The following is a 15,694-nucleotide window of genomic DNA, read 5'->3' as shown; positions in this document are numbered from 1 at the left end:
AGTCATCAGTAAGGCTTCGGCAGGAACTAACAGTTGATCCTGCAGTCCACAGGCAGAATGCCTTTATTAAGGAAATATCAGCTCTGCTCTAAAATCTTTTGATTGATTGGATCACCTAGATTACCTGAACTAACCTCTTTTACATTCAGTCCAGTCCCTCAGTCGTGTCCGACTCTTTGTGACACTATGGACGGCAGCACACCAGGCTTCCCTGTCCATCACCAATTCCTAGAGCTTACTCAAACTCATGTCCATCGAGTCAGTGATGCCATCCAACCATCTCATCCTCTGTCATCCCATTCTCCTCCCACATTCATTCTTTCCCAGAATCAGGGTCTTTTCAAATGAGTCAGTTCTTCCCATCAGTTGGCCAAAGTATTGGAGTTTCAGCTTCAACATCAATATTCATCCAATGAATATTCAGGACTGATTTTCTTTAGGATGGACTGGTTGGATCTCCTTGCAGTTCAAGGGACTCTCAAAAGTCTTTTCCAACACCACAGTTCAGAAGCATCAATTCTTCAGCGCTCAGCTTTCTCCTAGTTCAACTCTCACATCCATACATGACTACTGGAAAAACCATAGCCTTGACTAGACAGACCTTTGTTGGCAAATGTGTCTGGTTTTTAACATGCTGTCTAGGTTGGTCATAGCTTTTCTTCCAAGAAGCAAGTGTCTTAATTTCATGGCTGCAGTCACCATCTGCAGTGATTTTGGAGCCCCAAGGAAATAAAGTCTCTCACTGTTTCCATGTTTCCCCATCTATTTGCCATGAAATGATGGGACCAGATGCCATGATCTTATTTTTCTGAATATCAAGCTTTAAGCCAAGTTTTTCACTCTCTGCTTTCACTTTCATCAAGAGGTTCTTTAGTTCTTCTTTGCTATCTTCCTTAAGAGTGGTATCATCTGCAGATCTGAGGTTGCTGATATTTCTCCTGGCAATCTTGATTCCAGCTTGTGCTTCATCCAGCCCAGCATTTCTCATGATGTACTCTGCGTATAAGTTAAATAAGCAGGGTGACAATATATAGTCTTGACATACTCCTTTCCCAATATGGAACCAGTCCGTTGTTCCATGTCCAGTTCTAACTGTTGCTTCCTGACCTGCATACAGATTTCTCAGGAGGCAGGTCAGGTGGTCTGGTAGTCCCATCTCTCAGAATTTTCCACAGTTTGTTGTGATCCACACAGTCAAAGGCTTTGGCATGGTCAATAAAGCAGAAGTAGATGTTTTTCTGGAACTGTCTTGCTTTTTTGATGATCCAACAGATGTTGGCAATTTGATCTCTGGTTCCTCTGCCTTTTCTAAAACCAGCTTGAACATCAGGAAGTTCATGGTTCACATACTGCTGAAGCCTGGCTTGAAGAATTTTGAGCATTACTATACTAGCATGTGAGATGAGTGCAATTGTGCGGTAGTTTGAGCATTCTTTGGCATTGCCTTTTTTAGGGATTGGAATGAAAACTGACCTTTTCCAGTCCTGTGGCCACTGCTGAGTTTTCCAAATTTGCTGGCATATTGAGTACAGCACTTTCACAGCATCATCTTCTAGGGTTTGAAATAGCTCCACTGGAATTCCACCACCTCCATTAGCTTTGTTCGTAGTGATGCCTCCTAAGGCCCACTTGACTTTGCATTCCAAGATGTCTGGCTCTAGGTGAGTGATCACACAATTGTGGTCACCTGGATCATGAAGATCTTTTTGTACAATTCTTCTGTGTATTCTTACTATCTCTTCTTAATATCTGCTTCTGTTAGGTCTGTACCATTTCTGTCCTTTATTGTGCCCATCTTTGCATGAAATGTTCCCTTGCCTTTCTCTTCTCTTAATTTCATAGCTGTAAGGCCTCAGCAGACAACCATTTTGTCTTTTTGCATTTCTTTTTTTTGGGGGATGTTCTTGATCACTGCCTTCTGTACAATGTCATGAATCTCCGTCCATAGTTCTTCAGGGACTTTGTCTATCAGATCTAATCTCTTGAATCTATTTCTCACTTCCACTGTATAATTATAAGGGATTTGATTTAGGTCATACCTGAATGGTCTATGAGTGGTCTAGTGGTTTTCCCTACTTTCTTCAATTTAAGTTGGAATTTGACAATGAGTTCATGACCTGTGCCACAGTCAGCTCCCGATCTTGTTTTTGCTGACTGTATAGAGCTTCTCCATCTTTTACATAGTCAACTGATTATAGATGTTAATCACAAATAATCTCCCAGAAATACCTAGGGTTAGTGTTTGGTTGAATAACTGGATACTCACTCTTACCATGAAGTAGGTATTAGTATTCTGCATTTGTGGATGAAGTACCTGAGGCTCAGAAGGATGAAGTGGCTTTAATTGCAAAACTGTGTCACTTGCCAACTTTAGAAAGTCCCAAGACTTTCCTTTGATTCATGTGCAGACCAGGAGCAGCAACACTCCAGGGATGTTAGAAATGGACACTTGGACCCAATGAATCAGAATCTGCAGTTTAATAAGATCCTCAACTACAAAATTCCTGAGTACAAAGTTTCAGAAGCACTAGTCACAGGTTGGAAAAGGTCAGTTTTCAAACCAATCCAAAGAAAGGCAATGCCAAGGAATGCTCAAACTGTTGCACAACTGCACTCATCTCACACGCTAGTGAAGTAATACTCAAAATTCTCCAAGCCAGGCTTCAGCAATATGTGAACCAGGAACTTCCAGATGTTCAAGCTGATTTAGCAAAGGCAGAGGAACCAGAAATCAAATTCCCAACATCTACTGGATCATCAAAAGAGCAAGAGAGTTCCAGAAAAACATCTATTTTTGCTTTATTGACCATTCCAAAGACTTTGACTCTGTTGATTACAACTAACTGTGGACAATTCTTCAAGAGATGGGAATACCAGACCACTTGACCTGCCCCTTGAGAAATCTGTACGCAGGTTAGGAGGCAACAGTTAGAACTGGACATGGAACAACAGACTGGTTCCAAATAGAAAAAGGAATACATCAAGGCTATATATTTTAATCCTGCTTATTTAACTTATATGCAGAGTACATCACGAGGAATGCTGGGCTGGATGAAGCACAAGCTGGAATCAAGACCACCAGGAGAAATATCAATAACCTCAGATATGCAGATGACACCACCCTTATGGCAGAAAGTGAAGAGGAACTAAAAAGCCTCTTGATGAAGGTGAAAGAGAAGAGTGAAAAAGCTGGCTTAAAGCTCAACATTCAGAAAACTAAGATCATGGCATCCAGTCCCATCACTTCCTGGCAAATAGCTGGGGAAACAATGGGGACTTTATTTGGGGGGCTCCAAAATCACTGCAGATGGTGACTGAAGCCATGAAATTAAGAGATGCTTACTCCTTGGAAGGAAAGTTATGACCAACGCAGACAGCAAATTAAAGAGCAGAGACATTACTTTGTCAACAACTTTGTCCCTCTAATCAAAGCTATGGTTTTTCCAGTAGTCATGTATGGATGTGAGAGTTGGACTGTAAAGAAAGCTGAGCGCTGAAGACTTGGTCCTTTTGAACTGGTGTTGGAGAAGACTCTTGAGAGTTCCTGGACTGCAAGGAGATCCAACCTGTCCATCCTAAAGGACATCAGTCCTGAGTGTTCATTGGAAGAACTGTTGTTGATGCTGAAATTCCAAATTTTTGGCCATCTGATGTGAGGAGCTGACTCATTTGAAAAGACCCTGATTCTGGGAGAGATTGAGGGCACGAGGAGAAGGGGAGGACAGAGGATGAGATGGTTGGATGGCATCACCGACCCAGTGGACATGAGTTTGGGTAAACTTCGGGAGTTGGTGATGGACAGGCAGGCTGGGTGTGCTGCGGTCCATGGGGTCTCAAAGAGTCGGACAAGACTGAACTGAACTGAGTCAAGGAGTGGCTCCGTGATAAATAATACGCTTGCAAAGGCGGGAGATAGGCTGGATCCCTGGACCTGGAAGATCCCCAGGAGTAAGAAATGGCAACCTCGTCAGGTATTCTTGCCTGGAAAATTCTGTACACAGGGGAGTCTGGAACGCTAGAGTCCACGGGGTCGCAAAGAGTTGGACACACGAAGAGCTGGACACGAGTAAGTGAGGGCAAGCGTGCGCACGCGCGCACACATGTACACACACACAGAGCTAACGTAGTCTATCAGTCAAAAGGTTTTTCTTTATTGCTGAGGGCCGAGCAAGCAGGTTCCTTGTCTGGCACCCAAGCCAACCTCATCTCACCGCACCTCTCCTTTTCGCTCTCCCTCACTACACCAACCGCTGGCAGCTAGCTACGCCGAGGCTGGGCAGAGCTTTGAAAATTCTGAAGGCAGACGGAGGCGAAGCAGAAGTTAGGGGAACTGAAAAGCATTCTTGTAGCAGCATTCTCTGCCCACAAAAACTCCTCGCTCTCTGCCCTTAAGAAATATGACGTTTGGCGAAGACGCACTTCCGGTCACGGAGCCAAACAAAATCCGGGAGGGCAGGAGACCGGAAGTAACCGCCCTCGTGCCTCTCCTCCCGCCCCGTCTTAGTTTCCCAGCATGTTTTGGGAGAATGAGGCTGCTTGAGGGCTGTGGCTGAGGTGCGGCTACTGGGTGACAAGTCGGAGCCCGGACTGTGTGAGTGCCCGCTGTCTCGGCCGCGGATCGGTTCACTTTGTTCGGGTGACCTTCGTCCTGCCGGGGATAGGGGGCGGGGAGTCGTGCGCGGGGCGCTCTTTGAAGAGGCGCCGCCGCGGGTCTGCGGCAAAGGAGCGAGCCGTAGGGGTTGCGAGTGGGGTCGGCGCCCGGGTCGGGCCCGCACACCCCGCGAGGTCAGAGCCCAGGGAGTCGGGCGGCCGGGCCCGGGCAAAGGCTCGAGGGACGGGGGTGGGGTCTGGCCCCGAGCCCCGCAGGCGGGGCTCCCGCGCCTGGTGTGGAGGACGGGAAAGGCCTTTCTCCAAGGCAGGCGTTCACAACCGGCTGAACCGGGTGGTTACTCTCACCGTGCTTTCTCATGCAGCCCTTCGGTCAGTCATTTTCCGACCCCTTGGAAGTCTCAGCCTTCTTTATGGCTGCTCTGCTCCATATTACACACATGCACACGAGGATTAGACCGGTGTGTGATCGGTTTTGTTGGGTGCTTTTTATGAGAAGCTACCACCAAAAATTATTTTTCTTAACTTAAATTCCTTGAAGTTCTTGTTACTTTGGCTGGAAATGTTGATACTCTTTATAAGGCTTGTCTGCTTATTTGCTGCGATGAGAACTCCTACTTTCTAAACGTTAGTATTGCTCTTTTTAAAGCTTGCCTCCTTATTTGTTGCGACGAAAATTAATTTCTAAACATTAGTATTGCGTCAAACGTTAATATGATGTTGAAGTTTTATTTACTCACTCTGCCTATCTACCTCCACCCACGTAGAGGTCCAGATTGAGAGACAGTAACTTAGTGTTGGTGAACTTGGCTTCATCTCACTCATCTTGTTCCCTGATGTAGTTAAGAGTCATATGCACTCTTACTAGCATGAAAACAAATAACCCATTCAAAAAAATGGGCAGAAGACCTGAATAGACATTTCTCCAAAGAGGACATACAGATGAGCAATAGGCACATGAAAAGATGTTCAGCTTCAGTAGTTATTAGAGAAATGCAAATCAAAACTACAATGAGATATCACCTCACAGCAGTTAGAATGGCTGTCATCAAAAAATCCAAAAACAACAAATGCAGGAGAGGGTGTGGAGAGAAAAGAACCCTTCTATATTGCTTCAGTCAGTTCAGTTGCTTAGTCCTGTCCAACTCTTTGCGACCCCATGAATTGCAGCACGCCAGGCCTCCCTCTCCATCACCAACTCCTGAAGTTCGCTCAAACTCACATCTATGGAGTCGGTGATGCCATCCAGCCATCTGACCCTCTGTCGTCCCCTTTTCCTCCTGCCCCCAATCCCTCTCAGCATCAGAGTCTTTTCCAATGAGTCAACTCTGCATGAGGTGACCAAAGTACTGGAGTTTCAGCCTATATTGCTTATGGGAATGTAATAGTCACTATGGGAATTGATAGAGTCACCATGGAGAAAAGTATGGAGGTTCCTTAAAAAACTAAAAATAGAGCTACCATATGATCCAGCAATCCTACTCCTGAGCATAGATCTGCAAAAGAACATCCAAAAGGATACATGCACCCTAGTGTTCATTGCAACACTGTTTATAATAGCCAAGACATGGAGGAAACCTAAATGTCTGTCTGCAGAGGACTGGATAAAAAAGATGCAGTACATATATCACAATGGAATATTACTCATCCATTAAAAAGAATGAAATAATACTATTTGCAGCAGAATGGATGGGCCTAGAGAGTATCATACTGAATGAAATGAGTCAGAGAAGGAGATATATCCTATGACATCCCGTGTATGTGGAATCTGAAAAGAGATGGTACAAATAAACTTACAAAACAGAAAAAGACTCATAGAAAAGGAATTTATGGTTGCCAGGGGAAGGGATAGTTAGGGACTTTGAGAAGGTCTTGTACCCACTGCTATATATAAAATGGATAATCAATAAGGACCTACTGTATAGCACATGGAACTCTGCTTCATGTTATATGCTAGCCTAGATGGGAGGAGGATTGGGAGAGAATGGATACATGTATATGTATGGCTTCCCAGGTGGTGCTAGTGGTAAAGAACTCGCCAATGCAGGAGACACCAGTCCAATTCCTGGGTCTGAAAGATCCCCTGGAGGAGGACATGGCAGTCCACTTCAGTATTCTTGCCTGGAGAATCCCATGGACAGAGTAGCCTGGCAGGCTATAGACCATGGGGTCACAAAGAGTTGGCCACGACTGAAGTGACTTAGCACACCTATGTACGGCTGAGTACCTTCAAGGTTCACCTGAAACTGCCACAACATTGTTAATTGACTATACCCCAGTTATCTTTTTGGTCTCCAGAATCACTGCAGATGGTGACTGCAGCCATGAAATTAAAAGACGCTTACTTCTTGGAAGAAAAGTTATGACCAACCTAGATAGCATATTGAAAAGCAGAGACATTACTTTGCCAACTAAGGTCCGTCTAGTCAAGGCTATGGTTTTTCCAGTGGTCATGTATGGATGTGAGAGTTGGACTGTGAAGAAAGCAGAGCACTGAAGAATTGATGCTTTTGAAGTGTGGTGTTGGAGAAGACTCTTGAGAGTCCCTTGGACTGCAAGGAGATCCAACCAGTCCATTCTGAAGAAGATCAGTCCTGGGATTTCTTTGGAAGGAATAATGCTAAAACTGAAACTCCAGTACTTTGGCCACCTCATGCGAAGAGTTGACTCATTGGAAAAGACTCTGATGCTGGGAGGGATTGGGGGCAGAAGGAAAAGGGGATGACAGAGGATGAGATGGCTGGATGGCATCACCAACTCGATGGACGTGAGTTTGAGTGAACTCCGGGAGATGGTGATGGACAGGGAGGCCTGGCGTGCTGCGATTCATGGGGTCGCAAAGAATCGGACACAACTGAGCGACTGAACTAACTAACAGTACAAAATAAAAAGTGTAAAGTTTGGGGGGAAAAAACAGAGTCACATGCACTCAGAATTTGGCTAGTTTTCATCATCAGCAAAGGGAACTAAAGTAGAAATTGCAGTCAAATTTTGGGCAATAGACTTCACATATTTTAGTGGAATATTGCCCAAAAGTAGTCTTTAATTGTCTGAGTAAATCACTTCTCTCCCCAAAATAGCTACTTAAGAATATTTAGGGGGACTTCCCTGGTGGTACAATGGCTAAGAGTCCACACTCCCAATGCAGGGGGCCTGAGTTTGATTCCTGGTCAGGGAACTAGATCCCACATGCCACCATTAAGAGCTTGAATGCTGTAGCTGAAGAGCCCACAAACTATAACTAAGACCCAGCAGAGCCAAATAAATATTTTGGAAGTTTGTTTCATTGGGGAGTCAGTGTTGCTGAAAAGTGCCATTAACTCACGTGTCTTTAACTCGTACTTTTCTAACTTTTTATTTTCAGCATAATGGCAGAAACTGCTTCTCCATTGAAGCACTTCGTGCTGGCTAAGAAGACAATTACAGCAATCTTCGACCAGTTACTGGAGTTTGTTACAGAAGGATCACAGTTTGTTGAAGGTTCGTTTCTCTAAGTTTTTAAAATAATTACTTTTGAAAATATATAAAGATCCTTTATTCTTTCAACCTTGGATACAGAACACACACAGAGCATTGTGCTATATGAGATACCATAAGAAAACCCATTTCTGCTGACCAAAGGAGGATAATTGAATTATATTAATAGCAACTAAGAAGTGTATATGTGAGGTCCTGTTCTAAGCAGTTAATAATAGCTCATTTAATACTTAACACTGAGGCAGATTTTAATCACACTCATTTTAAAGATAAAGGACCTAAGGCACAGAAAAGGTAAGCAGCTTACCAAAGATCACACAGCTTGTAAATGCCCAGACTAAAAAGTCAAGCGGCCCACATTTAGCCATTATACTTATCTCACTGTCAACTCAACAGTTAAGTCAACATCTCAGATCTATTTTAGTGAAAAGTGAGACAGGAAAGTTGTGACAAACCTAGACATTGTATTAAAAGCAGAGACATCACTTCGCCAACAAAGTTCCGAATAGTCAAAGCTATGGTTTTTCCAGTAGTCAAGTATGGATGTGAGAGTTGGACCATAAAGCCTGAGCACCAAAGAATTGATGCTTTTGAACTGTGGTGCTGGAAAAGACTCTTGAGAGTCCCTTGGAGAGCAAGGAGATCAAACCAGTCAGCCCTAAAGGAAATCAACCCTGAATAGTCATTGGAAGGATTGATGCTAAAGCTGAAACTCTAATACTTTGGCCACCTGATGCAAAGAGCCAGCTCAGTGGAGTTGGCTGAAGCTTCAATACTTTGGCCACCTGATGCTGGGAAAGATTGAAGGCAAAAGGAGAAGAGGATGGCAGAGGATGAGATGGTTAGATAGCATCGCCGACTCAATGGATATGAATTTGAGCATAGTGAAGGACAGGGAAGCCTGGCATGCTGTGGTCCATGGCATCACAAAGAGTCAGACAGAGTTTAGTGACTGAACAACCATTACCTATTCAAACCTCACTCTTAGCATGTGAATCCCTCTTCTCAGTTCAAGATTTGAAGCTCCTGTCAGAATGAAATTATAATTGGTGGATATTAGGTTCTAGTTAACTCTGTTCAGAAATGCGTTTTGGTCTTAGGTGGGTACTTTGTATTAGATGAATAGTAAATACCCTTTGGGGTCTTTCCTGGTAGTCCAGTGGCTAAGACTCTGTCTCAATGCAGAGGACCTGGGTTCAAATCCTGGTCAGGGAACTAGATCCTACATGCTGCAACTAAGACATGGTACAACCAAATAAACATTTTAAAAATAAATAAATACCCTTTTGACTGGACCTCTGTAATTTTTAATAATCTTGTAAATTCTGAGCAGTATTCTTAATGACCCATTGCAACAAGGCATACACCATTTACCAAATATTCAGATACCATGCTATTTTTATTTTCAAATTTCATGTTAATATAGAACAAAACTGAAATGTATGTACATCTTAAGTATTTTTTCTAATTATTGGAGTGGGTTGCCATTTCCTACTCCAGGGATCTTTCCAACCCAGGAATCAAACCCAGGTCTCCTACACTGCAGGCAGATTCTTTACTGACTGAGCTACAAGGGAAGCCCTATAATTAACTTAATATTCATCTGTATTATTTTGTCTAACACCATTTTAATTTCACAGCAACATATAAGAATCCAGAACTTGACCGAGTAGCTACGGAGGATGATCTGATGGAAATACAGAGGTATAGAAACAAGCTTTCCATCATTGGTGAGGTGCTGTCTCGGAGACACATGAAGGTGGCATTTTTTGGCAGGTAATTCTTTACTATTCCTCTCAAGGATAGTTTGCAGCTTTGTTTTTGATGTTTCAGCAAGGGTATTCCTTCTCCTCCTGTTTACAGCAATTTCTGCTAATATTAAATGTTAAAGCTATTAGCATGTAAAAGAATTTGTTCATTTTAGTTCCTGGTATAAAATAAAGCTTTATGAAAGTCATTTCTTTTTTAAGGGTGCTCATCTCTAAGAATTGGCTTCTTAGCCAATTATAAGAATAGAAAAACAGATAAGTATAATTTGTGACTCACTCTTTTAAGTTTCTATTGATTATCAGGTGTGTCTTCCAAAAAGATTTTCAGCCCCATGATTCCCAGAGGAAGAATAAGACATGCCATGCCTTAAAGAAATTCTGGAGTGAAAAGAATGGTTTCTGCCACAGCTCATACATTAATTTAGGGACCATTTGTTAACTGTCTGTGTACCAATCACTCTGTTAGGCACTAGAGATGCAAAGACAAATGACAAGGCCCATACTTGGTTGTTCAGATATCATGTGTTGTGTATCAGTGGAGGAATTTATTTACTCATTAAGCTAACCTCGTAGGCCTTCTAAGCTATTTCCCATCTTAGGGCTTTAGTGCTTGGTGGTAGCCTGTGTATAGAATTCTCTGTGTCTTGTTCAGTGTCTGACTCCTTTGCATTTTTTAAGTCTCATTCTAAATGATACTGTAGAAACCTTTCCAGATCAAGCTATCTAAGGTATTCCTTTTCAGTTATTCTCTACTAAACCACCTTGTTTATGTCCTTGAAAACTTTTCTTCAAGCTCTGTTTCTGTTTGTCTTTTGTTTTATTTATTTGGTTTACCCGCTTGACCTTATGCAAAGTCTAGTATGAAGTAAGGAGAAGGCAATGGCACCCCACTCCAGTACTCTTGCCTGGAAAATCCCATGGATGGAGGAGCCTGGTAGGCTGCAGTCCATGGGGTTGCTAAGAGTCGGACGTGACTGAGCGACTTCACTTTCGCTTTTCACTTTGATGCATTGGAGAAGGAAATGGCAACCCACTCCAGTATTCTTGCCTGGAGAATCCCAGGGACGGTGGAGCCTGCTGGGTTGCCGTCTCGGGGGTCACACAGAGTCAGACATGACTGAAGCAATGCAGCAGCAGCAACAGCAGTGTGAAGTAAGTCCATGAAAGAGATCCTACCTCAGATTAGGGTGGAGTAGGAGTCAGAGTAGGAGGGAAGAGGCTTGTTGGGGAAGTGATGACTCAGTTGTCCTACTTGAGAAGAAGAAATAGGAATGGGTTTTGCATGTGAAGAAGGTCCCGCCCAGATTTTTGGGATATTAGACAACACCTTGTGATGGGAATCAAAAAGCAAGAAAGATAAAAAGGGTAAGGGAGGATAGCTTTATGGGAGTAGGATTTGTTTTCCTCCATTTTATTTTTCTGAAATGTACATTGCTAATAGTTATGTAAATCAAGTTGTCAACTTTTTCATAAAAAATGGAAGCTGGTGAAATTTTTGTACAATATTTGCATTCTAAAAAAGTTGGCCTTTGACCCAGTGAAAGAACAAAATTTTCATCATTATGTTTTGTCGTGATTTTGTGTATTCATTCTTCAGGACAAGCAGTGGGAAGAGTTCTGTTATCAATGCCATGTTGTGGGATAAAGTCCTCCCTAGTGGGATTGGCCATACAACCAATTGCTTCCTGAGTGTTGAAGGAACCGATGGAGATAAAGCCTATCTCATGACAGAAGGGTCAGATGAAAAAAAGAGTGTGAAGGTATACTGTTTGACCTTTAGTAGCATAATGCACCTGAAATAATGTCCTTAACTTGTTCTTTTGGAAAGTCTTTTTACAAGATGTCTGCATTGCTAGAGATGGAAGAACCATTAGTATTTCTCTTCATAGCTTTTACTTTTAATTTTTTTCTTCTTATTTTTTTTTCTTTTTAAATTTTTAATAATTGGTTTTGCCATACATTGACATGAATCCACCACGGGTGTACATGCGATCCCAAACATGAACCCCCCTCCCACCTCCCTCCCCACAACATCCCTCTGGGTCATCCCCATGCACCAGCCCCAAGCATGCTGTATCCTGCATTGGACATAGACTGGTGATTCAATTCTTACATGATAGTATACATGTTTCAATGCGATTCTCCCAAATCATCCCACCCTCTCCCTCTCCCTCTGAGTCCAAAAGTCTGCTATACACATCTGTGTCTTTTTTGCTGTCTTGCATACAGGGTCATAGCTTTTAAAACCATCAGTAATATTTTGGATTTCCTAAAGTACTTTTGCTTCAGAGCTAAATTCTTAGAAGAATCAAACCTGTCCTTAACTTAAAATGAAGATAAATTAGAATGAAAAGTTTATAAAAATTTTAAAGTGCTGTTCCCAGTGAAAAGAACATTACTGAAGTGTGTCATTGCTGTTTAATCACAAATCTTGTCTTTCTAAACAAAACTTTGTTTAAAAAATTGGGCTCTGGAATCTGTTTTTGACCCAAATCTGTGTCTTTAGAAACTGTTTTTGCCTTTGGAATATTTGGTAAGCTAATTCATGTCTAAATGCTATACTTTATCAGATAAAGGCCAGTGGTAGTTCCCTGCTGCTGCGGCTGCTAAGTCACTTCAGTCGTGTCTGACTCTGTGTGACCCCATAGACAGCAGCCCACCAGGCTCCCCCATCCCTGGGATTCTCCAGGCAGGAATACGGGAGTGGGTTGCCATTTCCTTCTCCATTGCATGAAAGTAAAAAGTGAAAGTGAAATCACTCAGTCGTCTCCAACTCTTAGCGACCCCATGGAATGCAGCCCACAAGGCTCCTCCGTCCGTGGGATTTTCCAGGCAAGAGTACTGGAGTGGGGTGCCATTGCCTTCTCCGGTAGTTCCCTACCTTGTATAAATTTCTTAAGGAATTCAGTGGCACTAGGTTTTTTCAGCCAAAATGAAAAAACAATTAGGATTCAAGGTGTTTGCTTTGGTATGAAAGCAGGTGGAAAAGGCACTGTTTCTCATTATATTCACTTCAGTCATAAGAGCTTTCCCACAAATACAGAAGTTCAGTATGTGAAGATCCATGCCATTTTAGTTTTGACTAAACTGTAGGCAAATTCATAGGTCTAGTCATCCTCCTGTGAGTTTGCTATTTGATCACAGCAGGTAACTCAATCGGTCTAATACCCTTCAGTATTTATTTATGAACAATAAGTGAGATGATATTTATGAAAATATTCAAACTTTTAAGCCATACAGAGGAGTCACAGGTTTGTAATTCTATCAGAAAGTTTATAAAAGGAAGCAAAAAAAAACACTACCTATCATTGTCACTGTGGAAATTCACTTCAACCCTGATCAGGACTACTGTGGCCATTTGATAATAGATGTTTCCCTTTTAAAGCTTCATGTAAATTGCAAAAGAATCATAGAGGTATGTGTGCTGATGCCCTTTCCTTGATTATTAATTTTGTCTTAAGCCCTTTGAACTTAATTGTATGTTTAATTTAACACATACATGAAAGATAATAAACGAATGTATATCAGAAGTCATCTTGAGGAGTAGAAATATTTTAGGGAGCTTAAACGGAAAGAGAGGCCATCAGTCAGTTCAGTTCAATTGCTCAGTCGTGTCTGACTCTTTGTGACCCCCTGGACTGCAGCACACCACGCTTCCCTGTCTATCTCCAACTCCTGGAGTTTACTCAAACTCATGTTCATTGAGTCAGTGATGCCATCCAACCATCTCATTCCCTGTCGTCCCCTTCTCCTGCCTTCAATCTTTCCCAGCATCGGGGTCTTTTCAAATGAGTCAGTTCTTTCCATCAGGTGGCCAAAGTATTGGAGTTTCAGCTTCAGCATCAGTCCTTCCAAAGAATATTCAGGACTGATTTCCTTTAGGATGGACTGGTTGGATCTCTTTGGAGTACAAGGGACTCTCAAAAGTCTTCTCCAACAGCACAGTTCAAAAGCATCAATTCTTCTGCGCTCAGCTTTCTTTACAGTCCAAGTCTCACATCCATACATGACTACTGGAAAAACCATAGCTTTGACTAGACAGACCTTTGTTGGCAAAGTAATGTCTCTGCTTTTTAGTATGCTGTCCAGGTTGGTCATAGCTTTTCTTCCAAGGAGCAAATGTCTTTTAAGTTCATGGCTGCAGTCACCATCTGCAGTGATTTTGGAGCCCCCCAAAAATAACTTCCCTGGTGGACTTCCTTGGTATCTCTGATGGTAAAGCATCTGCCTACAATGCCAGAGACCCGGGTCAATCCCTGGGTCAGGAAGATCTCGTGGGGAAGGAAATGGCAACCCACTCCAGTACTCTTGCCTGGAAAATCCCATGGACAGAGGAGCCTGGTAGGGCTACAGTCCATGGGGTCGCAAAGAGTCGGACACCACTGAGTGACTTCACTTTCCTTTCCTTTTCGATAAATAAAGTCTGTCACTGTTTTCACTGTTTCCCCATCTATTTGCTATGAAGTGATGGGACCGGATGCCATGATCTTAGTTTTCTGAATGTTGAGTTTTAAGCCAACGTTTTCACTCTCCTCTTTCGCTTTCATCACAAGGCTCTTTAGTTGTTCTTCGCTTTCTGCCATAAGGGTGGTGTCATCTGCATATCTGAGGTTATTGATATTTCTCCTGGCAATCTTGATTCCAGCTTGCGCTTCATCCAGCCCAGCGAGTGGGCATAGTCATTAACTTTAAAGCATGCTTGTGTGAATACTGCCTAGTGACATTCCTTTACCCGCACCTACCCCCCAATTAGTAAGCAATAAATTCATTTTAGAAGAGTCAGGAAATACAATTAGAAAAAAAGAAAAGAAACTCCACAACTCACACACTTCCAAAATCAGTGGAAATACTTTGGTATAGAGTGAAATTGGTGTTTCTCTGTAGTTTTAAAAGAAAACGGTTTTATATGCTATTTTCTGATTTGCTTTTTTTCCCTTAATATATTATAGATTTTTTTTCATACATACAGTTTAATCAAGTTCAGGTGTTGCATAGGATGCCATTTGTTGGGGCATTTAGAATGTTTCCAGCCCACATTGTTTGGCACGATGGCATGAGTCAACTGTTTTCATGGCTGTTATTTTTTTCCTACTTGGTAATTTTTAACCTCAGGTTTTTCAAGATTTCCCCAGATGGTTTTATTTCAAATTATATAAAGTTCTACTTTTTCTACGTGTTTTGCAAAAATAAGCTTAGCAAGTCCTAATTAAAATTTTTCTAGTATTTTGTTACAAGTAGTTTTTTTTCTTCTTCCCTTCCCTCTTTAGACAGTTAATCAGCTCGCCCACGCCCTTCATATGGACAAAGACTTGAAAGCTGGGTGTCTTGTGCATGTGTTTTGGCCAAAGGCAAAATGTGCCCTCTTGAGAGATGACCTGGTTTTAGTAGACAGGTAAAATTACACATGAAGTGTTTTCTCATTGTTAAAGTTTTGTTTAATAGAAATGTTGCTTGCGTGTAGAATGCATTACATAAAAATATTTAATTTTTGTGCTGGTTTTTTCTGCTTTGCTAGACAGAACATTTAAGGTATTATTTTTTATTTTGTTTCTTAATGGTTACATGAAAGTGCTGATTTACCAGTATGATTCTAGTACAGGAAATTTCAAGAACTGACCACTTTTTTCACCAGATTGACTTTGTAGTTTGGATAATGAGCTGGGCCTTAGAGACTGTCTGATTCTAGATATGTTGATTATTGTGGTTTAGTCGCTGAGTTGTGTCCAACTCTTGACTCCATGGACTGTAGCCCACCAGGCTTCTCTGTCCATGGGATTTCCCAGGCAAGAATGCTGTAGTGAGTTGCCATTTCTTTCTTTGGGGGATCTTCTTGACCCAGG

General features: G+C 42.2%; 1 protein-coding gene across 2 annotated transcripts in view; it reads left to right on the top strand.

Annotated features, from left to right (window-relative positions):
• Positions 1-4,465: 4,465 nt before the first annotated feature.
• Positions 4,466-15,694, top strand: part of MFN1 (mitofusin 1) — a 35,372-nt gene continuing 24,143 nt past the window's right edge. For both annotated transcript variants that reach the window (XR_011144087.1, XM_068961024.1), the window contains exons 1-5: positions 4,466-4,591; positions 7,973-8,088; positions 9,726-9,861; positions 11,452-11,614; positions 15,122-15,246. Coding sequence is in view for 1 of the 2 variants with exons in the window: in XM_068961024.1 (XP_068817125.1) it covers positions 7,977-8,088; positions 9,726-9,861; positions 11,452-11,614; positions 15,122-15,246 (536 nt within the window). In the remaining variant the exon portion in view is untranslated. The remainder of the gene's footprint in view (positions 4,592-7,972; positions 8,089-9,725; positions 9,862-11,451; positions 11,615-15,121; positions 15,247-15,694) is intronic.

Source organism: Capricornis sumatraensis, chromosome 1, assembly GCF_032405125.1.
Source record: "Capricornis sumatraensis isolate serow.1 chromosome 1, serow.2, whole genome shotgun sequence".
NCBI classification, from domain to species: Eukaryota; Metazoa; Chordata; class Mammalia; order Artiodactyla; family Bovidae; genus Capricornis; species Capricornis sumatraensis.
This window is presented reverse-complemented; position numbering and strand designations above follow the sequence as displayed.